The 27,550-nt window shown below is 25.4% G+C and overlaps 1 protein-coding gene across 6 annotated transcripts; it reads right to left on the minus strand.

The window, feature by feature from the left end:
- Positions 1-661: 661 nt before the first annotated feature.
- On the minus strand, positions 662-27,005 carry LOC122508930 (calcium/calmodulin-dependent protein kinase type 1). Of its 6 annotated transcripts, none has more exons than XM_043622604.1 (10): positions 26,921-27,005; positions 25,510-25,698; positions 20,339-20,473; positions 19,166-19,234; positions 9,208-9,282; positions 6,213-6,475; positions 5,985-6,125; positions 5,418-5,544; positions 2,757-2,794; positions 662-2,652 (listed from the first exon to the last, which is right to left on the minus strand). In XM_043622604.1, the coding sequence occupies exons 2-10, from the start codon at positions 25,617-25,619 to the stop codon at positions 2,249-2,251; spliced, it is 1,362 nt and encodes a 453-aa protein (XP_043478539.1). In that variant the 5' UTR covers positions 25,620-25,698; positions 26,921-27,005; the 3' UTR covers positions 662-2,248. The 6 variants fall into 6 exon arrangements, with proteins under 6 accessions (XP_043478539.1, XP_043478535.1, XP_043478538.1 ...); XM_043622600.1 differs by lacking the exon at positions 26,921-27,005 and adding an exon at positions 26,850-26,865; XM_043622603.1 differs by lacking the exon at positions 26,921-27,005 and adding an exon at positions 26,688-26,842.
- Positions 27,006-27,550: the final 545 nt, after the last annotated feature.

Raw genomic sequence — 27,550 nt, forward strand, 5'->3', positions numbered from 1 at the left:
AATTTTTACCAAAATTCAATTATTTTAAAAAAATTTTACCAAAATTCAATTATTATAAAAGTTTTTATAGAAATTCAATTACTTTTAAAAAGATTTTAACAAAATTTAATTATTTTTAAAAAATTTAACCAAATTTCAATTGTTTGGAAATTTTTCAATTATATTTCATTAAAAAACAATTATCTTTTAAAAATTATTTTAAAATAGCTTTAAAAAATTAATTCCAAGAATTTTGTTGATTATATTTATTTGAAAATATTAAACCTTAATAAACTGAAGATTAAATATAGACAGTTACAATTATTATTATAAAAAATTGAATTTTTTTTATTTAAATAATTGATTCATCGAAGAACTTTCGGAAAATTATCTAAAAATAATTGATTTAGAGATGAAATTAAAAATTAAAAATGGAAAATAATTTTAATATCAGTAAATTGTCAGGGATATTGTTAAACTTTAACTTGTATCCTCCCTAAAAATGAATTTTAGAAATAAAATCTCAGGATTTATTCTTAAATATTTTTTTTATATTAAACTATTTTATTCGACTCGACGTTTTGATTGTCAAACAAAAAAACGTTGGCATCCTCTTCAAGAAAAAAAATTAGTTAATCTAAAAATAATAATACTAAAAATTATTAATATTTTTGTTTTTAAATTTCTAAGAATTAATTTTCAGAATAAATCCCAAGATTTAATTTCTATGCAATAATACGTAATAAACTGAATTTTTAACTACGATAAAATTTAATACTGCGCATTTACTAATCCGTTCGAAACGAAATGGGTCAAAATATAAATCAAATAATTGTTAAACATTTACATATTTCGATATGTTTATAGATTTAAAAAAAAATAATCGCAATTTTGAAATCAAAAATAAATGTATGCACACTCGTATAATATCAAATTTCTAAAATCATTTGTTTTCATTTTCTTACTGAGCGAATAAAAAGAGTAAGAAAATTGAGAACATTCAATGACATACAGTTTATAAGAGATTCTGGTCCCGGAAATATACGCTATTTGTGAAAAAATCGAAAAAATAATCATTTTCTTCGACGGGAAAAAAAGAATACGAGAACATTTATTGTCTCTATCAAAAAGACCCTAAACTAATGTTTCCCTCAGATCCTAAGTTTTGTCACTTTTTACACTTTGTCATCTCATTTATATTTCTTTTATAAAACTGAAAAATTAGAGAGCTTATTTACATACTATATACCTAATAGCATTTCAGGTACTCTAAACACACTGACATACATTTATTTTTGATTTCAATAAATCTATTTCAAATTATTAGAATTAATAGATAAAGATATTAGCTCTGTATTAATTTTTAATTGAAAAAGAAAAATTAAAAAAAGAGTTTTAACCTATTGATTGTTTAATTCTTGTCTATTATCAGTATCACAATGTTTTACATATTTTGGAGATTGTTTCAAACTTTTTTTAAAGTCAGAGATAAATAATTAAAAATCTATAGAATGTTTACATCACAGAGTTGATTGTAGTCTTTTCTGTCTTTTTCGATCTTTTTTCTAAAATAAAAACTAAGGAACAGAGACCGGTGTGAGCACAAACAATATTATTCCTTTTACCTTGTTTTCTATCTACCAATATTCGAGTTCTAAAAATAACAGTTACTCCTGCATAAGACTGTTTAATCGAATACGCAATATGTATCTGTATCTCTCACGATCAATAAATAACTGCAATTAACATTGAATTTCATATAATACCATCAAAAATTAATTTGACGTTTCACCGTGCAGAAACTTTCTATATAATGATTCTTATAACTTGATAAAAATGTTAAAGAGTAAACAAAATGGAGAAAAATAACAAAATAAAATCTAAACCCAAAGAAAAACAAAAAATATTAAAAAAAGATTCGAGAGAATTTCATGAATTTCTCTTAGCTGCTGAAACATAGACTGCTTTTTTTTCTCGTTATCATTTATTTCTTCCTGGAAAATAAATGCCTCTCAGTACTATGATATAATTTTTGATTCTTTTTCAAAATTAGCATATTACTAGCTATACCGTTCTATTTGTCGCAATTGGCAAGAGTCTCGTGTCTTTGTCTCTATTTCGCGCCTGATAAGGAAAGATGATTTATTTCTCGCTAAGCTACTCGAGTGTTGAGTAGATTTTGTTTACGTATATCATCAACTCTTCGGAGAGTGTAAATTTATTCGTAACATGACTTTCCGTATAATACATACGTAAGAGCTTGTTGTGTTCAGCTCTTTTTATGCTTTCGTTGTCTCCTGAGATATGAGACGTTCGATTGAAAGAGAGTCGACAGAGCAGTTCTGGTATTCCCCCAAAGTTTGAAGCGTTTATTGCGCAAGTAAAGCGGTGAGCTGGTAGCGCCTTGGAAAGGAGGAATTGCAGCCACCAAATTTGATAGTGTTGTTGCTGTTGTTGTCGGTGGCTCGGAATTAATCTTCAATTGCAATTGGTCGGTGGTCCCGATGTTCTGTCCGGCTGCGGTGTGAGGTTGCCGGTAGAGCGGCCTGTCGACCCTGGTCCGTGCTGCTGATGTCCGCTGTTGAGGGCCAATCGTTGCATCTGCCTGATGACCGTGGCCGCGTGATATGCTTGCTGCAACCATGAGACAACAGGGAGTCTTTCCTATGGAGCCTGGCGAGCAAAACATTCCGGTCAGAGAATGGTTAAATACTTTTTGATACTAACCTTCCACCTTGACTTGGCAAAGTTCTTTTTAAGTTGTTCCGATACAGTACCATGGATATTTTTATTGCTAGCCGCATTTCCAGATATCCTGCAACAAATGAGAGTTTTAATAAAATGAACAATTTAACATACTAAACTCCTTAACGGCGATTTTGGATTTGACGGCCAAAATATTCGTCATCCGCAGTTAAGGGGTTAACATAATTAATACAATAAAACCAATGGAAGTGAATCTACTTCGACAAACTAAAATACAATTTGTCAAATTGATGAAAAATAAATTTATACCAATTTTTTGTAAATTGCTCCTCATTTTCTCAGCAAAAATGTTTTTAAATTCAATTAAGTGCGGAACTTAATTTTCTATTTCGAAAAATCGTTACAAGATTGACACAAAAATTAAATTTTGTTTTTTCCTCACTTTTCCCTGATTTCCACAAAAAATTTTGACTCTTTCCCTGATCCTAAAGAATATTCTGATTCACTCTAAAAATTATTTGATACTCAAAAAAATTGTTACATTTATTAACGAATTTCTTTCATTATAAAACTATTTGAAAGCATCAATATTGAAATTGTATTAAAAATAATTGATATTCTGCAATAAGTTTTATTATTTATGAAAATAATTAAATGTTTGGGTAGAATTTTATTTAAAAAAGTAGATATTGAAAATCATTAAATTGAGGAAAATTTTTAAAAATAACTGAAATTTTGCTAAGAAATTTTAATTAAATTTTTGAAAATAATTGAATTTCGGAGAAAAAGGTTATTACTTTAAAAAAAAAATTAAATTTCTGCGATGAGTTTAATTATTTAAGAAAATAATTGAATTCCTGAAAAGAATTTTATTATTTAAAAAAATTATTGTATTATTGTGAAAAAATTTATAAGAAATTTCTAAATAATTGAATTCCTGTGAAATTTTGATTATTTATGAAAATAATTGCATCTTTGCAAATAAGTTTGTCAACATTTTTTTTAAATACATGAATTCTTTTGGAAAATTTTATTAAAATATTCAATGTTATTGAATTGAAGATAATTTTAGAAAGTAATTTATTCTTTATAAAGATAATTGAAATTTGGCAAGGATTTTTTTTTATTTTTTGAACATAATTGAATTTCTGCGAAGAATTTTATTAAAAAAATTTGTAAATAGTTGAATTCTTGGAAAATTTTTATTATTTATATGAAAATAATTAAATTTTCGCGTAGAATTTTATTAAATTTTTTTCAAACAATTGAAATTTTGCCAAGAATTTTATTAAAAATTTTTGAAAATAATTTAATTTTGGAGAAGAATTTTATTATTTATAAGGATAATTGAAATTTTGACGAGAATTTTTTTAATTTTTTGAATATAATTGAATTTATGCGAAGAATTTTATAAAAAAAAAATTTGTAAATAATTGATTTCCTGTGATTTTGTTATTTACATGAAAATAATTGAATTTTCGCCTAGAATTTTACTAAATTCTTTTTAAATAATTGAATTTTTGAAATAATTGAAATTTTGACAAGAATTTTATTAAATTCTTTTTAAATAATTGAAATTTTGAAAATAATTGACATTTTGCCAAGAATTTTATTTAAATTTTTGAAAATAATTGAATTTCAGGAAAAAGTCTTATTATTCATAAAGATAATTGAATTTTTACAAAGAATTTCATGATAATCTTTTAAAATAATTTAATTTCTGTGAAAAATACTGAAAATTATATTAAAAGTTTTGAAAATAATTGAATTGTTTCCAGTATTATTAAAATCGTACTATGAAAATTTGAAAATAATTGAATTTCAGTAAAGATTTTTTATTAAAGTTAAAAAAAAATAATTGAATTTCGTACAAGAATTTTATTATTTATAAAGGTAATTGCATTTTTGACGAGAATTTAAAAGAAATTTTGAATTGAAACCTTTTGGAAATCGATTATTTATAATAATTGTAAGCTTAACTATTTTAGAATTCAATTAATTTTGAAATTTTTAAATAAAATAAATTATTCATTAAATAATTTATGAGTAATAATTTTCATGATTGTTGTTGAAGAATTAAGTTATTTAAAAAGAAATTATTGTTAGAAATAGAAAAATTTGAAAGTTTTTTTATTAGAATTCGTGGAAATTTCATAGTTTGTATAAGGCAAACAAAAAAACACCAAAATTCATAATTTTCTTATGAATTCTAAAAATTTAATTTTTTCCAATACTTTTAATAAAAATCCCTAACTTTTCTTTGACTAATTCTACTTTTTCTGACTTTTTCCTGAATTCCCTAATTTCTTTGACCCTGCATTAGTTTCAAATTCGAAACACTTCCATTTCCTTGTTTCTTAAACATCAACACACAGGATAAATGTAAAATACATTGAACTCTACAGCGTCATTTAAATTTAATGCACAATTTATATTTACGGAAAAATCGATAGTGCGAATGTAAAGACGAGAAACTTTTTTCCTTAAAGCATGAATGCAATGAATGCAATTGAGTCATAAGGGGAAAGTATGTAGGTATAGTGTTTTGATTGTTAAAACACAAATGTAAAAAAGAAATGAAGAATTCGATTTTCTCGGCTAAAGAACTTTAGACAAAAAAAAAAAAAAATCTTTCAAGGTACACGTGCAGTTTAAAAAAAAGATAATTTTAGAAACTAGTTTACATTTTCAAGTGGTTCTTAAAAAAACAGAATTGAATATAAACAGCTTACCAAGGATGCGCTAGGGCTTGTTTGCATGTATAGCGCTCTTCCACGTTGACACACATAAGTCTACTTATGAAGTCCTTAGCAGAGTCGCTGATATCGTCCCAGTATGGAGAATCGAATTCAAATTCACCTACAACAATCTGGTTAGCTTTTTGCTATAAAGAGTAAGATTTCGTTTGCTGATTTTTATATTATGGAATTGAAACATATTCTATTATTATTAAGTCGGCTAATTGTAAGACACACGCCACATGATGTTTATATATAATTATACATAATACAGTGATTATATATAAGTACTAAGATCTTATCTTTAAGAAACATTGGAAAAAAATGTACACACGAAAATCTCACGCACATCAAATCCATTACTTACTACCCTAGTACGTTTTAATAATGCTGCAATTGTAAACTAGAATTGTACCTTAAAAATGAAATTATAAAATTAACACTTTTATGTACAAGTCAAATGCAAGTTTAAATTTTTTATCTCCCCCAATTTTTGGTGCAATGAAATTGTTTGACTATGTACATAAATGGAATTCATTGTTTGAGTTGTGCATGCGTTACCTTTTAGAATCTGAGCAAAGAGATTGGCGTCATTTTCGTCATAGAAAGGAGGGTACCCGCACAATAGGATATATGAGATGACACCTATACTCCAGACATCCACTGCTTTGCCGTAAGGTTTTTGCGCCAACACTTCGGGAGCTGGAAATAATCTCGGTAATTCTATAGCTTTGTTTTTAAAATCAAAAAATTCCAATGGCACACAGTTTTCTTGCATTGGAAACTTACCTACATAACCGGGAGTGCCACATGCTGTGGCCATTATTCCAGAGTCCTCCATTTTTGATAGACCAAAATCGCTAATCATTATTTTACTATCTTCATCTGGACTGTAATAGAGAAGATTTTCCGGCTTCAGATCTCTATGTACAACTCCTTGCTCGTGCATATAATCCACAGCTTCGAGAACTTGTCTTATCAAATCTGACGCATCTTTCTCTGTATAGGAACCTTTTTCTACAATTCTATCAAATAATTCACCTCCGGTAACTCTATATCAAAAATAATTTACAATGAGTCATTTTCCAGGAATATTCCGCATAATTCAGGACTCGAACTAGGTTTGTAAATTCCGTAAAGGTCCGTTAATTTGCTTCAAGTTCGGAAAAGTCAAGCTTTCTTGAAAAAAGGTCCGTAATTTGATTAAAAAGAACGAAAAAGTTCGTAAATTGGACGATATAATTTGGAGAATTTAGAAAAATTACAAATAATTGCAGAAATTCAATTATTTTGAAAAGGTAATCAAATTCTTCGCAGAAATTAAATTACAATTATTTTCAAAAATTTTAATAAAATTCTTGTCAAAATTTCAATTATTTTCTAAAATTTTCCTCAAATCGATGATTTTAAATATCTACTATTTTAATAAAATTTTCCAAAAGAATTCAATTATTTACAAACAAATTTTAATTATAATCTACGTAAATATTTAATTTTTTTCATAAATAACAAAAATTCCACAGGTATTCAATTATTTACATATTTTCTATAAATTTCTTCGAAATAATTCCATTATTTTCATAAACAACGAATTTTATTAAAAGGAATTCAATTATTTTCTAAAATAATAAAACTCATGAATAATACAATTTTTTTTAGGTATTCAATTATTTTCGTAAATAAGGGAAATTCTTCTTAGAAATTCAATTATTTAAAAAAAATTAATAAAATTCTTCAAAAGAATTCAATTATTTTTATAAAAAATAAATCTCTTCGCACAATTTAAATTATTTTTAATATAATTTTTAATACATTTTTCGAAAAATGCAATTATTCTCAAAAATTTTGTTAAAATTCTTCGCAAAAATTCAATTATTTTTATAAATAATAAAGTTATTCCCAGAAATTCAATTATTTTCATAAATAATAAAATTCTTCATAGGATTTAAATTATTTTTAATACTATATAAATTATTCAATAAATTATTTTTTTTTGTTTTTAAATAAATGAAATCTCGTAGATTTTTCTAATAAAAATTGATTTGAAAATGAATTTCAGTTAAAATTTAAGATTATAATTGAATATTAAAAGAATTATAGAGTGAATTTTTATAAATAATTGAATTTTGAAAAGTTTCAAATTAATTTCTTTGAAAAAGTTTAATTTCGGATTTTTTTTGAAATTATTTTAAGTTTTTATTTTCTAATATATATTTAATTGAATAAATTTCAAAAAATTAAAATCTTGTAAAATTGAATTTTAAACAAATGAATTTGAAAATTTTCAAAGAACTTTTTCAAAAATTATTAATAGTAATGGATTTATAGAATTTTAGTTTAAAACAGTAAAAAAAAAAATTGGATTTTGGAGAAGTTACAAATAATTGCAAAAATTCAATTATTTTCAAAAGTAATAAAATTCTTCCCAGAAATTCAATTATGTTCAAAAATTATTTAAAAATTTTCTTCAAAATTTCAATGATCTTTATAACCAAATAATAAAATTCTTCTGTAAAATTCAATTATTTTCAAAAAATTTAATAAAATTCTGAACAAAATTTCAATTATTCGAAAAAATATTCTTCAATTCAATGCGATTTTCAATATTTACTATTTCAATGAAATTTTGCAAAAGAATTCAATTATTTTTATTAAATTTCAATAAAAATCTGTATTTAAATTCAATTATTTTTAGATTTTATAATAATTTTAATAAAACTCGAAACAATTAAATTATTTAAAAAATTTTAAATATAATTTTTCACGGAAATTAAATTATTTTGAAAGATTTTAATGAAATTCTTTTGTTAAAATTCAATTATTTTCAAAATTAATAAAATTCTTGGCAGAAATTCAATTTTGTGAAAAAATGTAATAAAAAAACTCGTCAAAATTTCAATTATATTTATAAATAATAAAATTCCTCTCCGTGACTCAATTATTTTTAATATAATTTTAATCGAATTCTTCGAAAAATGTCATTATTCTTAAAAATTATATTAAAATTCGTCGAAAGAATTCAATTATTTAAAAATTTGTTGGTAAAATTCTTTATGAGAATTCAATTTTAAGAAACATTCAATTATTTATCTTTGTATTTAAAAAAATAGAATTCTAGTAGAATTTTCTGATAAAAATTGATTTAAAAATGAATTTTAGTTAAAATTTTAGATTGTAATTGAATATCAAAAGCAATATAGCGTAAATTTATGAAAATAATTGAATTTTGAAATTAATTTTTTTAAAAAAGTTTAATTGAATTTTTTTAATATCATTTAAAGTTTTTATTTTCTAATATATATTTAATTGAAGAATTTCCAAGTAATTAAAATTTCCCGTAAAATTGAATCGCAAACAAAATTTAAAAATTCTCAAAATGAACTTTTTTGAAAATTATTAAAAATATTTGATTTAAAGAAGAAGTTTAGTGTAAAATTCTTGAAAATAATAATTGAACAATATTCGTATAAAATAATGATTTTATCACTTTGCCATCTTTGAAATCGATCACTCCGAGTCGAAGACTCGGAGTTATCGATATCTTCATGTTTTATATTTATGAAAAATTTAATTTCTAGTTTTAAGTAAAATGTTTTCTTATATTTGACTCGAACTGGTTATATTTTTGTCAGTAATTAGTCCGTAATTTTTAAATTTTTGGTCCGTAAAGTCCGTATATTTATTAAATACTTTCACTTGTTCGAGTCCTGCATAATTTTCATAATAAATTGAAAACATGCGATAATTAATTAACTTATTCAACAACTTGTTTGCTAAAACTTACAATTCCATTATTAGGTAAACTTTATGTTTATCTTCAAACGTTTCCAATAATCGAACAATATTAGGATGTGTTAACCTGAAACAAAGTGAATTTTTCTTTTAGTGCATCTCATTAAAATTTTCTCCCAACTCATGCAGATGGGAGTATTTAGTGTTCCCTGAACAATCATGCGCTAATTATTTTCCATTAAAAGCCCCCTTAGAATTTTTTTTTTCAATTAAAACACACATAAATTTCCTTTAATACATTATCGAGTGAGAAAAAAATATTCAAGTATATAATTTGCTTTTTGTCTTATATACGTATAATATAGTGTTTTATTTTTATCAAAGAAATATTTTGTTAGGGGCAGAGAAAGACATTTTTAGAACAAGTACTCAATCAGTGAATCTATCTGAATCAAGTTGAAGTAAATAATCTTCAGCTTTAATCTTATAAATACAGTCACACTTGTCTAAACTTGACCCCAAAATTAATGCAGATTCAGAATCTAAATAGGGTTTCATGAATATAACTTTTTCTTATATATATTCCCCTCCCTATCTTCATTCTAGATCTCTTTATACATATTTCTTTTCCAAAGGAAAACTTCTATTTAATAATACACCCTAGCTAGGAAATTAAAAAGTTAATTCAATTATTTTCCTCTTTATCTTAATTTAATAAAACCGAAAAGCAATTTATACAAAAATGTGATTTCGAAACAATAAGTAACTAGTTAAAATTTAATTGGAAAGTGTTAATTGGAGTAAATTAATGACACCCATATATATGATTATATACATATAGTTCTGCGAAAAAAAAACGTGCATATTTTTAAACTATATCGAACCAATAACCAGCTGACAAGAGTCTACTTGTTACAGTATATAACTAGCACAAAAGCTATTTTTTATAATAATAATAAAAAAAGCTTTATAAAAAAGGCAATACGTGAGACAATAAGTTAATTGCGTCAGTATATTATGTTTATGTAATATGAGAGAGGCAAATAAATGTTTATACATTCACATTAAAAGTCTTGTTAAACAAATATGGTTAGCCAGATGCTTGATATGGAATTGAAAAATCCATCAATATTGTTAAAAAAAGGGTTATTGAAATGCAAAGTAAAACGCGAAACACCACAACATAAGCACCTGGTTCCCAGCTGAAATATAAATTTCAAAAATACTAGACACCTGAAGACGATGTCGTGAATAAAATGAAGAGTACGATTTTTGTTATTCTAATTAGCATCAAATTAGAAAAATGTCATACAGAATTATTTCAATATTTTATCATTTTATAATTGGCCCATTATATACCATATTTCAATTTATGAATCGTTATTAATTTACATGATTATCTAATGTGTGTTCTAATGAATTTGAAAAGTGAAACTGGTTTTTAAAAGTAAAGCTATTTCTAGATTTTGATAAAAACATAATATTATTGGTTTTGTCAAGTATAGAAATATTACAAAAGCAGTAAAAAAAATATTCTTTATATTATAAATGTTTGGTTTTTCGAAAATAAATATAGTACATAGGTAATATAATAGTAAAAATGAACGCTGTAAAACACCAGCTGTCCACAAGTTGCAGAAACTAATTAAAGATAGACTTAAAACTTCTATTTTAAGATAGAGTAAGCAGGCATAATTATCATATTGCAAATGGAGTATAAACAAAACGTGCTAAGAGATAATCTTTGATAATATAGTGAGATAGTAGGTCGCAAAGAAAATTGCCACTTTATGCAATTGAAATTCTAAATTGTGAACTGTTTGTATTATATATACTGTGAAAAGAAAAATTAAATTCACTAAAATCAATTATATTGTACAGGGAAGATTTTCAATTTTAGTGCTTATTTCTAAAAACAAAAGTTGAAGAATGTTTACTAAAATAATAATAATAATAATAATAATAGAAATACACACAGTTTTGGAAATTGTTCTGCACTCGTGTATTAATTTTTAATATAGTAAAGCATTTTCAATTCTCTAAATCTGAATTATTCAGTTCAAAAATACGATTATTATTTAAAAATTCTAAAAAATTCTTTTAATTTAATTCTAAAAAAAACCTTCTCATGTGATGAGAATCTAAAATATTCTTAAAATTCTTCAAAATATAAAAATTAGTTCAATTTATAATTGTTTGACAATTTTTCAATTAATTACTTTTGGGAATTTGTTTTTTATCTTCAAAAATGAAAAAATAGCAAAATTTTTCAAAGAACATAATTTTTTCCGAATTTTCAAATTCGATTATTTAAAACTTTAATAATCTTGTTAAATAAATATGTAAATAGGTACATTTTAAAATATTTTAATTACAAAACTTTTGAAATTTTATTACTTTTGTAAAAATGTATAACTCTTACAAAATCCAATATTATTTTTTAAAATTTTGAATAAAAATCATCCACAAATTTAATTTTAATCAGAAGTTTGAAAATTGTTTTTAAAAATTTCTACTATAAGTCAAAATTCAATCATTTTGAATAATTTTTGGAAAATTCTTCGAGAATTCAATTATTTTGATTAATTTTTTTAAAAAGTTCTTCGAGAATTCAATTATTTGGAATAATATTTAGAAAATTCTTCAAGATTTCAATTATTTTGAACAATTTTTAGAAATTTCTTCCAGAATTCAATTAGTTTTAGATAATTCTTCGAGAATTCAAATATTTCGAATAAAATTTGTAAAAAAAAATATGAAAATTCAATTATTTTGAATAATTTTTATAAAATTCTTCAAGATTTCGATTATTTTGAATTTTTATAAAATTTGTTAAGAATTCGATTATTTTGAATCATTTTTAAAAAATTCTTCGAAAATTCAATTATTTTAAATAATTTAGAGAAGAGTTCATCGTAATTTCAATTATTTTGAATAACATTTTGAAAGTTCTTCAAGAATTCAATTATTTTGAATAACTTTTAGATAATTCTCTCAAAATTCAATTATTTTGAATAATATTTAGAAAGTTCTTCAAGAATTCAATTATTTTGAATAATTTTAAGAGAATTCTTCAAAAATTCAATTATTTTAAATAAAAATTGTATAAAATTCAAAAATTCAATTATTTTCGAAAATTTTTAGGAAATTCTTCCAGAATTCAATTATTTTAAACCAAAAATTCAATTATTTCAAGATATTTGTAACAATAACTCATGATTTTTTTTTAACTTTGAAAATATGTAGACGAAAATATTGGAAAAACTTGATTATTAAAAAATTATAATAAGAGAATTCTTAAAATTAATTTTTTAAAATTTATATTTTGTAGTTTTTTGAATTTCCGAAAATATGTAATTGAAAATATTAAAAATAATTGAATTTTAAAAACTTATTATTTGAGAATTACTTTCTTAAAGAATAATTTAATATAATTTTTAGAATCTAATTTTTTTTATTTTCATTTAAAAATTTTCATTTGAAGATTTTTTATTAAAATTTTTATAAAAATTCAATTATTTTCAAAATTTGTAGTTAAAAACTTATTTAAAATTATTTTCGAAAGATTTTTGTATTTATTTTTTACACTATAAATTTTTGAAATAAGTGATATTTTCTTGCAATATTTGTAAAAAAAAGTCAAAAAAGTCCAGAATAGTTTATGTTTTTAAAATATTTTCAAAATTTACAATATAATTATATAATTTTTGAAGAATTTCTAGAAGTTTGGTGTTTTTTTTTTTTAATATTTTGGTTGAAATTTCTAGATTTCCCAACCTTTGAAAACTCTGTTATTGTCGAAATTCATTAAATTATAAAAAAGTCTAACTGAAAATTAAATGTCGAAAAATACTTAAATCTAAATTTTTGAAATTTATTTTAATGAATGATAATTTAATTACTTTTTAAGAGAAAAAATCTGTTTTATGAGCTAAAAGACTTGCCAAAAAATGTTTGACACTAGAGAAAAGGATTTGACTAAAGTTGTTTTTTATACTTTTTGGAAATCAAAGTAACTAGCATTTTATATTAAAAAAGAGGTATTTTGTTGTAAAATTCGGAAAAAAGGTCGAAATTTTAGTCGCTTTTTAGTAAAATAAGTCGAATAAAGTTGCATTTTTTGAAAACAGTAGAAAAAAAGTAAACAAAATATTATCCGATGTCTGATACTTTTCTATTAATTCAGATTTAGAGAGAAAATGTCAATTTTCATTTGATATACTCAATAAACATGAATGTTGATCAAATAAAAACAAAAATTTTCTTTCCCCGCAAATCTCTTTAAATATATATAGATAAGAAGACTATAAATATTGAATAACAAACTTTAGATAACGAATGTACAAATAATAAAATTCAAATGTAATCTTGTAAGGTTTGAAATATAAAGGTATTAGACGATAAGTATTATATACACTATTCCTTGACCTTTAAAAAATAGAAATTTTTTTGGAATGTTACGAAATCCCCGCACGTGTTAATTCTCTATGTATATTATTCCTTTTACTGGCAACTTATTAACAACTTGAAAAGTTGAATGCAGGCAATAAAATTTCGAGGCCTGTATTTATCATCGTAATTTAGTCTAAGCTCTAGGTTCTAGCCCAACTTTCAATGGTTAAAATTAGCCCAGCTTTTAATGATTAATGATCAGAAGGTCACTTCTTTGAATATATGTATATATTTGAAACCATTACCAAAACTGTGTTGCATGATAGAAAAAAGAGAAAAAAAAATGGGACGTGCATGAAATTGTTATATGCAAATATTCCAGCGTGCTATTCAAGTTTTGATACCGATAGTTGTGGGGCTCAAAGAAAAAGTGGTATAAAATAACAGTGCGAGCAAAAGTGAGTTAACTTTTCTGACGGGTAAGAATGGGCCAGATGAATGCTGCGAGGAAAAACAGAATTTCTTTCGAGCGCGAGCAAAAGCGGGCTAAATGGCTATCCCATTTTTGCTCTTAGTCAAAAGTTGATCCGCTTTTGCTCGCACCGTGAAGTCTATAGTAATGTCGAGATACGAGCCGTCGCTACATTTTGACAATTTGACGTTTGATTCCATTTCGTTTATTTTACTTTTATTTAATTGTTTCAATGTGTGAATAATAAAATATGAATAAATAATAAAAATAATAATAATAATGTGTGAATATTGATAGAATATTCCTTTAAAGTGAACAGAATATTTCTTCCAAAACTTATTTTTAATATTTTGTTGTTTTTGAAAAATTTGTTAGTTACATTAAAAATATGATCATGTTATTTATTTATTTATATGTAGATAAATAATTTCCTAATATTTTTCAAGTTTTTAACATGCTAATTTTTACTGGAAAACTTTTTCATTTTTCTCGAATATTTTTCTCGAAAAATTATTTTCAAAAGGTTGTTAAATAACAAATTTTAATAATTGAAATTAACAAAAAATTTCAAGTCAAAATTCCTAAACATTATAACTCTATTTCTTCCAAAGTTCAATTATTAAAATTTTTTTAATAAAAGTTTAGTTTCATAAGTCAATTTCAATTATTGTAATAAAATTTTTTAGAAATTCAATTATGTTTAAAAAATCTCGCATTAAAAATTCCTTAAAATGTAATTACTGACCTAAATTTGTGAAAAAAAGTAAGTATTTCAAATATACAAAAATTTGTATTTCAAATTTCCTACATTTATATTATTTACAAACTTTTTAACAAAAATTATATTTCAAATTAATTATTTTCAAAAAATTATAGTATGAAATTTAAGGCAAATTTTTAGCAATTAAAATTTACAAATATTCGTAGTTTAATTTTTCTAAAATTCAATTTTTATTAAATATACATTAGAATTTAGATTGAAATTTTAAATAATTAAATTTTAATGTGCCTGAAATTGCCATCGATGCTCAGCATCGAAATTTTTTTTTCATCAGACCATCAATTTTTTCGCATTTTCGTACTCAAGTAGGTACCCAATAAATACCTAATAAGTTTCGTCCTATTATCGATAGGGGAAAGTTGTCAAATCAACCCCTAAATTTAAAAAAATAAAAAAAAATAGGAAAAAATTGTTATTTAAAAACTAATAACGAGACCATAAATTTTATTGCATAAAATGCATTCACTCGATGCCCAATGAATACAAAAAAATTTTGACCCGCAAGTCGATAGGGAAAAGTTGTCATTTTCAACCCTTAATATTTAAAAAATCGAAATCCTTTGACCAGCAATTTTCTTTTTGTTTATTGTTTCTACATACTCCACTAATAATGAAAAATAATTTCAGAAAAATCGCCGCCCGGAAAACTTGATTTTTCTGCCCGTAAAAATTAAAAAATTGAAAAAAAATTAGAAAAAAATTTGTGAAAATTACAATTATCTTTTGACCAGGGATTTTCTTTTTGTTTATTGCTTCTACATACTCCACTAATAAGTAAAAATAATTTCAGAAAAATTGCCGCCCGGAAAACTTGATTTTTCTGCCCGTAAAAATTAAAAAATTGAAAAAAAAATAGAAAAAAATTTGTGAAAATTACAATTATCTGTTGACCAGGGATTTTCTTTTTGTTTATTGCTTCTACATACTCCACTAATAAGTAAAAATAATTTCAGAAAAATTGCCGCCCGGAAAACTTGATTTTTCTGCCCGTAAAAATTAAAAAATTGAAAAAAAATTAGAAAAAAATTTGTGAAAATTACAATTATCTGTTGACCAGGGATTTTCTTTTTGTTTATTGCTTCTACATACTCTACTAATAAGTAAAAATAATTTCAGAAAAATTGCCGCCCGGAAAACTTGATTTTTCTGCCCGTAAAAATTAAAAAATTGAAAAAAAATTAGAAAAAAATTTGTGAAAATTACAATTATCTTTTGACCAGGGATTTTCTTTTTGTTTATTGCTTCTACATACTCCACTAATAAGTAAAAATAATTTCAGAAAAATCTATTTTTCAATTATTATTGTTTACAACAATTTAAAAAAATTATTATATGTTTTATTAATTGCCTAGTGGTCTTCTTGGATTATCTTGAACTGATTTAAATCATGTGCAGTAACGGAATAAGAAATAAAAGTCCATTTTAAAAAATTGTATTAATTTGTTAACTTTGATTAAACTAAAAAATTATAAACAATTAAAATCTCAAAAATCAGTCTCAAGGGATGTCATAAGAATTTATTCCCCTTTAATTTAAATACAAGAACACTCAAATCGTTTAAAAATTGTAGGCTGAAGACATTTTTGAAAAGTAAATTGTAAAAAATCCCACTGTGTGTAGGACCAAAATGTCATTTGGTAGTCCCTATTCGATTTTCGTTCGTTGTGCTAAACGTGGAAAGCAACGTAGCGAGTCTTTAAATCTCAAGGTAAGCCGAAAATTGCCGAACGCACCCGAGCTAGGACCCAACAGGCAAACACTCAAGTTCGCGGAGAGAACAGGCGACGTTGAGAGTTTGTGTTGGAGAATTACTTCGGGTGTATTCGGGTAATCACGTCTTCCCGTAGGATTTAAAGTATCGCTGCATTGGCCGAGCACTGAACGAATGCCAAAAGAAGACACGATAAATAAAAATCTCCCCTTGAATTGCACAATTCGGACAAATGGCAACTGTGATTTTAACAATTTTTTTTCTTATTTTTTTGAGTTTTACTAATATTTACGGGCAAAAAGTAAAACTTTCCGGAAGGCAATTTTTTTAAAATTATGTACACATATTAGAGGAATATGTAGAAGTAATAACAAAGAAGAAAAAATCCCTGGTCAAAAAACAACTGTAATTTTTACATTTTTTTTTTAATTTTTTAATTTTTTCATTTTTACGGGCAAAAAATCAAAGTTTCCGGTCGACGAATTTTTTGAAATTTTGTTGATACATTAGGGAAATATGTAGAAGTAAGAAACAAGAAGAAAATCTCTCGTCAAAAGAAATTTGTAATTTTCACCATTTTTTTACCTATTTTTTCTTAATTTTTTTGTTTTTACGGGCAAAAAAGTCAAAGTTTCCGGGCGACAATTTTTTTGAAACTGTGTAGATACATTAGGGGAATGTGTAGAAGTAAGAAGAGGAAGAAAATCTCTGGTCAAAAGACATCTGTAATTTTTACAATTTTTTTCTTATTTTTTTTTGTTTTTATGGTCAAAAAAATCAAGTATTCCGGTCGGCGATTTTTCTGAAATTATTTTTATTTATCATTGGAGTATGTAGAAGCAATAAACAAAAAGAAAATCCCTGGTCAAAAGATAATTGTAATTTTCACAAATTTTTTTCTAATTTTTTTCAATTTTTTAATTTTTACGGACAGAAAAATCAAGTCTTCCGGGCGGCAATTTCTCTGAAATTGTTTTTACTTATTAGTGGAGTATGTAGAAGCAATAAACAAAAAAAATCCCTGGTCGAAAGATAACTGTAATTTTAACAAATTTTTTAGTAATTTTTTCTTCAATTTTTCGGGCAGAAAAATCAAGTTTTCCGGGCGGCGATTTTTCTGAAATTATTTTTGCTTATTAGTGGAGTATGTAGAAGCAATAAACAAAAAGAAAATCCCTGGTCAAAAGATAATTGTAATTTTAACAAATTTTTTTCTAATTTTTTCTTCAATTTTTCGGGCAGAAAAATCAAGTTTTCCGGGCGGCGATTTTTCTGAAATTATTTTTGCTTATTAGTGGAGTATGTAGAAGCAATAAACAAAAAGAAAATCCCTGGTCAAAAGATAATTGTAATTTTAACAAATTTTTTTCTAATTTTTTTTTAAATTTTTTAATTTTTACGGGCAGAAAAATCAAGTTTTCCGGGCGGCGATTTTTCTGAAATTATTTTTACTTATTAGTGGAGTATGTAGAAGCAATAAACAAAAAGAAAATCCCTGGTCAAAAGATAATTGTAATTTCCACAAATTTTTTTGTAATTTTTTTTCAATTTTTTAATTTTTACGCGCAGAAAAATCAAGTTTTCCGGGCGGCGATTTTTCTGAAATTATTTTTACTTATTAGTGGAGTATGTAGAAGCAATAAACAAAAAGAAAATCCCTGGTCAAAGGATAATTGTAATTTTCACAAATTTTTTTCTAACTTTTTTTTCAATTTTTTAATTTTTACGGGCAAAAAAGTCAAGTTTTCCGGGCGGCGATTTTTCTGAAATTATTTTTACTTATTAGTGGAGTATGTAGAAACAATAAACAAAAAGAAAATCGCTGGTCAAAGGATAACTGCAATTTTAATAAAGTTTTTTGTAATTTTTTTTCGATTTTTTAAATATTAAGGGTTGAAAATGACAACTTTCCCCTATCGACTTGCGGGTCAAAATTTTTTTGTATTGATTGGGCATCGAGTGAATGAATTTTATGCAATAAAATTTATGGTCTCGTTATTAGTTTTTAAATAACAATTTTTTCCTATTTTTTTTTATTTTTTTAAATTTAGGGGTTGATTTAACAACTTTCCCCTATCGATAATAGGACGAAACTTATTAGGTATTTATTGGGTACCTACTTGAGTAGGAAAATGCAAAAAAATTGATGGTCTGCTGAAAAAAAATTTTCGATTCTTGTCTGATTGTAAAGTAATTGAATTTAAATTTAAATACCTAAAACTTGAAATAATTATATTATTCTTAAATTAAAATTTTAAAAAATTGAATTTGTTAATTAATTTTGAAATAATATCATTATAAGTATTAAAGTGGTAATAATATAAAATATATGGGAAGAGTGAAACAGGCAAAAATGAATCTTAAAATGAGTGCGGGCAAAAACGGAATATATCTGTATCCCTTTCTTGCGCGCAGTGAAATCTTATCCCGCTTTTGCTCGCAGCCAAAAGTAATTCGTTTTTCCTCGTAGCGTAACATTTGTTTCTTTCTTCCGCGCTTACGAAAACTTGACTCACTTTTGCTTGCACTGTTATTTTATACCACTTTTACTTTGAGCCCCTCAGTTTTGCATAGTAAAATGATAAAAAAAGAGTGTGTGTGTGTGTTTGGAATGGTAAAGGTAGTTGGTGCCTCTTTAAAGGGCCCACACTTACCATTCTTTCTCGCCACTACTATCCGACTTGAGCGACCCATTACCACTCTGTGTCACTGATTCACTGAACCTACGAATTACAATAACGCCATACACAATAATTAGAATTTACAATTCGCAAGTAGTATCGCTTGCTTTTGATTTTTACAAATATAATTTCAATTTCTTACTCCGGGGCCTTCCATATAGATATTAATTATTTATTATAGATAAGTCGCGAATTTGTGAGAGATATACTGAAACTAATATAATAATATAAGAAAATAAGGTGTGTGGAAAAGCGTACTCAGATATAACTTTAGTGCATATAATGGCTGTGAATGATCGTCTTAAGGTCACCAGGTTTTTCTTATTTTTTTTTTATTTTCTAAATACTCAAAGATTTTTCATGATCAGAATGAATATCATTTCTCATTTCTCATGCGCACTAAACGTGCAAAAAAAAATCAAAAAAAGTTCACAAATAATTCTACTATATTAATTTTGAACGAAAAGAATTCATTTAGTGAAAAACACTATAAAAAGAAAAGCTAAATTAGAATTTGTTACTTGGGGAAACAAAATTTGTTACAATATCTGTTAATTATATTAGCATAATAATTACTCCAAAGTTTATCTGAAGGACGACTTTACAAAAGGGTAAGGGATTAAAATAGAAAAAAAACACTAATGCAAGCTGTTGGTAGGTGTAAAATAATACCTGAAAATAAAAAATTCATTATTATAATTGTCAATCATCAAATTAGAAATTTATTTAGAATAGAATAAAAAGTACAAAAAGAAATAAAAAAAGGAATCTTTTAGTGTTCTGGTATATTGTAAGCTTGGAGTATTTTATTGAACAATGTAGGACGATCAAGTTTAATCGATAAAAGAAACGTAAGCATGTCTGTACTTACATCGTTTATATATTGTAATTCTATATAAGAATAAAAAGAAAACTAAAAGATATAAGAGAAAAGAAATAACAGTAGTGCCAAATTTTATTATAAAAGCACACTAATTATCATGCAATAATGTTTGTATAAAAAATCAGGCATAACTCTCATATCCTCTCCAAATTCATCATATATAGAAATATTGTTTAATAATTTAAAAAAAGCAGCTGTAGCTATTAAAAAAGATTAAAATATGTTTTCATTAATTCTCATATCACAGAAATCAAGAATCGTACCTTCGTAAAACTTTAATTTCATTTTCTAAAGAATCTTCCTTTCCTTTGAGCGCTTTTTTGTCGATGATTTTTACTGCATACAAGTCGCCAGGTCTTTCTTTACTCTCAGCCAATCTTACCTCCGAAAAAGCTCCCCTTTAAAAAAAAGAAACATTTTTATTAAATTTTAATAATATACCTTTTTCATTAATTCCTATGCGGAAAAAAAGACAACAGGAAATTAATTTATGATTTGCGTGAAGGAATAAGAATAATAAATATTTATATAAAAGGAAAAATTAAAATGTAAAAAAAAGAAGTTATAACTTCTTATATAAGTTAAAAGCAAGGCCAAAATGTTGATAAACAAGTATTCTAGTATTATAATGATTATGGCAAAAATTGACAAATATTGGATTATCAATATTTCAGAATCAGAATATATAAACTTCTTGTGTACTTTAAAAGAACACGTTGATCTCAATTTTTAACATCACTGTTTGTGAAATCATTTTTAACCGCGTATTCTGTATAAACGTGGATAAGTCACGTTTTTTTTTATTTTTAATTTCAAAACATATTAAGATGGCACGAATGCCGTTTTCTGAAATAAAAAAAAATCGTCTTAAATATATATGTCGATTATTGAAAAAGGATAAAGAGGGTCGTGTCCTTCGATCAAATTCATAGAAATCAATCAACCAAAAATGGGCACCCGAAGAGGGACAAATGTTTCAAGTTTATTATTTTTCAATCTCAGTCGCAATTTCTTACTAAAACAAAGAAGTTTTTTCAAAAATACGATTTTTAACAAAGTAGATTTTTTACTTTATGATGAACAAACAAACAAAATTTAAAATCAAATTTTTGAATTTGAATGCATATCGTTTCTAAATATTTATGATTCTACAGTTATGAATGTTCAAATGAACGAAATTTTTTAATTTCCTACTTCAAATTAAATTTTTTTTACAATAATTTTGCCTCCCTATCAAAGAAATTTATTTTTAGTTTTCTAAATGTAAAATTGAAGTTTTTAATTTTTATTGCAATCAGTAATTTATGAAAATAGTTTTATATTTATTTATAGTTTAAAAAAATTATTTCGTTTATTTGAACGTTTAAAACTTGTCGATTATAAATATTTACATAAATAAAAATTAAGTAGACGGAAAAATATTAGATATGATTTTTAGTTATAAGGAAGAATCAAACAAAGAATCGGAAAAATACACAGAAAAATATTGATTTGATTCGAATAACGGATTACTTGCGTCTATTTATCAAATAAATATTTACTCGAATCAAATAATTTTTTATTTAAGTCAATTAAATTGTAATTGAATCAATAAAATTGTGACGCGCTTCTAAGAAAAGTAAGAAGCGAATGAATTATAGGTTATGTTTGTGTTTGATTTATCTTATGATTGAAAGTTCCTACTTAATTATGTAAATTTGATTCCTGCTTTTTAGAATATTTTTGGATGTAAAGAAGTATTGATTATCAATCATTTTTGATAGGAATTGATTTTCTTTCTGTATTTTTACTCTGAAAATTATAAACATAACCTAAAAATTTCTTGCTTCTTGGCTACGATTTAATCGATTTTATATTTTTTAAATAAAAATTATTTGATTCAAGTAAATATTTGTGACGGGCTCCAAGAAAATTTCCCTAAAAGGCAAACAATTTTAGGTTATGTTTACAATTTTTAGAGTAGAAATACAAAAAGAGAAATAATTACTATCACAAATTATTGATGTTCAACTATTCGTTATACATCCAAAATATTCCATAAAAACTGGTTTCAAATCAAAGTAAATAAAAATGAACTTTTATTTAAAATAAATCTAACACAAACATAACCTATATTTCTACTCATGAATGTTATGAATGAACTGAATTAAATTTTAAATTCGATTCAGTGGAAGCGTAAAGAATTTAATTTTCAACATTTTAATCAATTAAAAGTTTCATTTGAATAAAAACTTGATACAAAACTTTATGAATAATGTAATAAAAACAAAAAGAAAATTGTAATTTTGTCAATGAGAAATTAGGTAAAAATTAAGGTAACATAATCTAAAATTTAACAAATATTTCTTACAGACAAAAAATTGTATAGTTTTCAATTCAAATACAATTTTTAATTGTTATACGAAAAAAAATTAAACTTTTAGATTTAGTGAAAAGAAATCTATAATTTTAAGAGAAATGAAAAATATTTTTCGTCTAAAAAAAATATTGTCAGTAAATAAAAGAATCGAAAGCTTCGATATGTAAGTACTTATCGTACTTATGTTATGTTTTTGGTTACACGAAACCAGTTCATTTAACACCAAGAGCGAATCGCGTGTTCTGTGCGCCCCTATTTTTAAAAGATAATGATAATTAGAATATAATGTCATAATACGAAAAATTGATTTAATTCTCTTGCCTAATAAAAAGTTGAATAATAAACGTGAAAGAAGAAAAAGAGCCGAAAGTAAAGATTTATAAATATTACGTGCGAATCAATTAAAATTTAATTAATAACTGTGTCTAACTCGGGGCCCCAATGGACCCATTATAGTTACGCCCTTGAGTCTACACGTCCTTTAGCTTACAGTCTACGAATTTTTCCTAACCAGACTACTAAATTTTAATTAAGAAAACTTTTTTAAAAATAACTTAATGGTATTTCTGGCTCACCGCATTAATTTTTGATAATTTCTTTCCGCCCCAATTTAGTAAAATAACCGACAGGTTATTTTACTAAAATTATACATAGCGAATTTAACAAAAATGGATCAACAAATTTATTTTTCCGCACATATACAAATAGAAAATATTATGCTATTTTCTTATGCAAGAAAATAAGTATTGAAAATAAAAATAATTCATCATTAATGTTTCTGATAACAACAAATGTAATGTGTTTATTGCTTTTTGTTCAGATAATCATTATATATATATATATATATATATATGGGCACGTGTCAGTTAAATGGAATCGACGTTATGAAATTTACGAAACAAAAACTATATTTGAGACTTAAAATTACATATGAGTAAATTAAGTTCAATTGTATGATTAAATAGCCGTGGAGATTAAAAATGATACAAAAAAAAGAGACGAGCGCTGGCATAGACTACTTTTTTATAATTCTTTTTTTTTCTTCTTCTTCTTCTCATATTCTGCATGTGTAAATATGCCTAATAATATATTCTGGGGTACTAAAAGTCAATAGCTTTTAATCAGAAGTGAATCTGTATATAAACCGGTCTTCCAAGCCATATGAGATATATTTATATGTAAAAGATAATAATGTAAAATTCGAAGAAATTGAATTGAATGTGCATATATAAATATTAGAATACCACAAAAACAAGAATTGAGAAATTTAACGTTGAACCCTTGATGAATATTTCAAAATTAGAAATTTCGAATCATTTACCATCAAAATGTTTAATGCGAAAATTATGCTTGAATTAATTTAGAGATGATGATTTTTATAGGCTAAGAAGGAGGGGAAAAAAGATATTTTACAATTGCATTTTTCTTTTGTTTTATACTGATAATAATTTAAGTCGATGAAATTAGCGTCGACGCTCGACGTAAAAAAACGTTGTTTTTTTTCGCAAAACAATTTTTTTACTATTTTCGGACTAAACCTTATTTTAACTTCCGAGGTGAATGAAAGAAGTGAAATTAGTGACATTTTCATCTCTAAAACCCCCCAAAAAACATCCCTGAAGTTAGCGTAGACCGAGGGTCAAAAAAACACGTTTTTCACGAAACCGAAAAGAAGCAAATTTTTTCCAAAGTTTTATATTTTAAAAATAGTTTTTAAAAAACTGGAACTGCCATAAGTACATAATGATTTTTAAATATCGTGATGCAATTAACAATAATCGGAAGAGGAAAATTTATTGCAAAACCTTATTTTAATAAAGAGAAAAAAAATTTGCTCTGTTAATTGAAATTAAATGACTTATTTTATCAGGAAGTAATAATTTTCTCGCTAGAGGGTATTGGTTATTGGAAAGTGATTATTCAAGTAATAACTGTATTAGAATATAACTTAGATTAAATGAGACATGGTTAATATCCGTTTATTGACGATAGTCAGAAAATCAGTTTCATTATATTTTCTATACAATTAGGATAATAAAATAAAAATTATTTTCAAAATAATCAAACAAAATTAATTGATTAAAAATAAAATATTATTTGCAAAAGATAATGCGCATAAACGATTAAACATTTAATTCAGAATAATTTATTTTGTATTTCACAAAAAAGACCTGAATATGTGAAAGCTTCTGATTTGGAAACAAACCAAACTTTCAAGTACAATGCTGCATGAATTTGAAAGTTTCATTTGGAGTGAATCCAACTTTAGGTGATTTTAAATTTTAAAAGTGAGGAAAATGGAATTTTTTTTCAACTTGAAATTTCATTTCATTGAATTTTTTTTATTAAATTTAAGATTTAAACGAAAGTAGAATCTTGGAAGTATTTCTATTAAGTTTAAAGTTGATTTCAGTACACGTATGCGTTGTGTGTTATATCGTTGAGTTTTTCATCACAATATTTTTTTTATGACAAATTTACATCTCTATCACTATCACTGATTACGTAAACTCTAAACAATTTCCAGCCTAATATAGGTCAACTCATGTCCGTTATTATCGTGCAATCAATTTGCATTTAATTTTGCAAAAATCCTCGAGTCTTTATTTCATAACAAGTCAATGAAATAAAAATGAAAGAGATGCTATAAAAACATCTTTAAATAAGCTAAGCTAACTCGGACAGCTTCAAAAAAGAATGAAAAATAAGGCGTATGTCAAAGGTCAATCTCTGAAGATCTCTCTCACTCAGAATTTCCATAAGGTCGATTGGAAAAATACAAATACATAAAAAGAGTTCTCTCAACAGGTTCATGTTTATTTTTCTCTCTCCCCCCTCTTTTTTTAATCCTGTTTATTACTGAAAAACGAAACTTTGACAATTGTAAAAAAAATAAGTGGGGTAAACCAGCTGTCCAACTGTCAAAGCTATATAAACGGAATGAAAAATAGTAACTGAATATAGATCAACATTTTTTCCTCTTGACGTGCATAATAGCAAAAGCAAAACAGAAATGACGTAATAAAATAAAAGAAAAAAAAATGAATAATTCTTTGTTTTGCAATATATACTTACGTTCCGAGTAATTCTTTAAGCGTGTACTTGTCATCGATGGAGGGCGATTTGTCATCCTTGCCATCCTTTTTAAGTTTTTTGTTTGAATCCTTTTTCCCGAAAAGCGGCATTTTTGAAAGTTTACGTCGGACTGCCTTTCCCAGACGGTCAACCTGGCGGTCCTGAGCCCCAGCTGTTAGTCCGTCCGGTCTGTCTCGAAACAGTGACAGGTTGTATATTTTGTCGGAAAAAAAGTGACAATAAAAGAAACTCGAGTTCACAAAAGGTGAGAGACGATAATAAACAATCTCGACTTTGGAAGTGACAAATCACTGACAAATTGCTAATTGTAATTTCAAATAAATTTCAATACGCGATTTATTGTGTGCGATGCGCTCCAAATGACTGTACACAACTAACTTGTTCTTAAATTCTATTCCTTTAATGGATGCTTGCGCGTCGCGCTACCTACAACACTTTTTAATTCACTCGATTCACTCTATTCGCTTGATCAATCTCTATCCCTCTCTCTCTCTATCTTTCTCTCTCTCTCTCTCTCTCTCTCCCTTTTGACAGAAAATCCCACGAGTCTTAAAGCAAACTATGCATGTCCTCTTGATCGACAATCAGGAAATCCGTTCTTATTACAGACTCAGATGAACGAGTCTCGTTGCTTTGGCACGTACGACTAACATTAGTCTCCGCTGAATTCTACTGAGTTTACTTGTGAATCGAGCTCAGGGTCGCGGCCTCGCGCCCTCGCGGAACTACTGATAGCAAAGAGACTAACCCCTTATCCTTCTTATCATCATTAATCAAAGCTTTTCTTTCAATTTATCGTTTCTATTCACAAAAAGCTAATTGTACATGTTTTCAAATGAAAAGTGAAAGTCGAGTAAAAAAAATTATTAATAATATGCGGAGAGAGGTATAAGCGGCACCTTGCGTCAAAAAACCGATCTTGATTACTGATACTATAAAATAAAAGTACGAGTTTAAGGTTCAATATGTAGAAAGATTTTGCTCCTGGTGGAGATTGCGTACTACGAAATTATGACAGTTCTCCTGAGAGAGGTTATGTTTGCTTTCAACGAAAAATATAACCACTTTCACTGTATACTTGAGATACTTGACTAATTTGCCGAATTCTCAGCGATGTTATTTTAAATAAATATATGTAAATTCACTTGATAACTCACTAGATACTAATTGTTGAACACTAATAACCTTGAACGATCAAAAGGATAAAACCGATAAAAACTGACAGTTGGGATAAAAACCGACAGTGCGAAAAATTTACACAACTTTTCTCACTAGTAACGTCCAATTGTAAATAAACAAATTAACTTATACAATCTTACTCTGTTGTCCCGATTTTCTCTGAATTTACTACTTTTTCCAATAAATACCATAAAATTAAACAAATATTTACGTTTTCAAGTTTACTGAAGTTTACTGTGTGTGCAGATGTCGTTATCATCTGCGATGTGAAGTTAGCTGATTACAAAATTAAATATTACATTTACCATTTACATTTCCTTCTTATCGGTTTTATCAAATAATTTCTATTTCCATTTTAATTAATTAGAAATTACGTAACTAATACGAATATTCAGTTAAAATAAACAACTATTTAGTATTTTTTTTATAAAAAAAACAAATATATCAGCGCATTTGTTTTTACGCAACTTCTACACAGTGGCGCGAAAATTCAAACTGAAAATAAATATTCGTAATAAAAAACTACTATATTCTCTCGTTTGTTATTAACAACAGTGACAATATTCTTTAAATTTAAAGTTTTTAAACACACTTTTTTTAAAATATTTTGTGATAATCATTTCTTTAAACTAAAAAGATTTTTTTTGTTACGTGCGGATTTACGTTATTTACGCGCAGGCGTAAAATCCGCGATTTGATTCGATGTTCAATCTTGGTTTAATCCTTTGAAAAGGAAGGCGGAAATATTCAAAATAAAACAAGTTAATTTCCGTTAAAACGGAGGGAAAAACCTCGAAAATAAGAAAGATCAATTAATAATTAATATTAATATCAATTAATT

This window comes from Leptopilina heterotoma, unplaced genomic scaffold (genome assembly GCF_015476425.1).
Source record: "Leptopilina heterotoma isolate Lh14 unplaced genomic scaffold, ASM1547642v1 Lhet_59, whole genome shotgun sequence".
Lineage (NCBI taxonomy): Eukaryota > Metazoa > Arthropoda > Insecta > Hymenoptera > Figitidae > Leptopilina > Leptopilina heterotoma.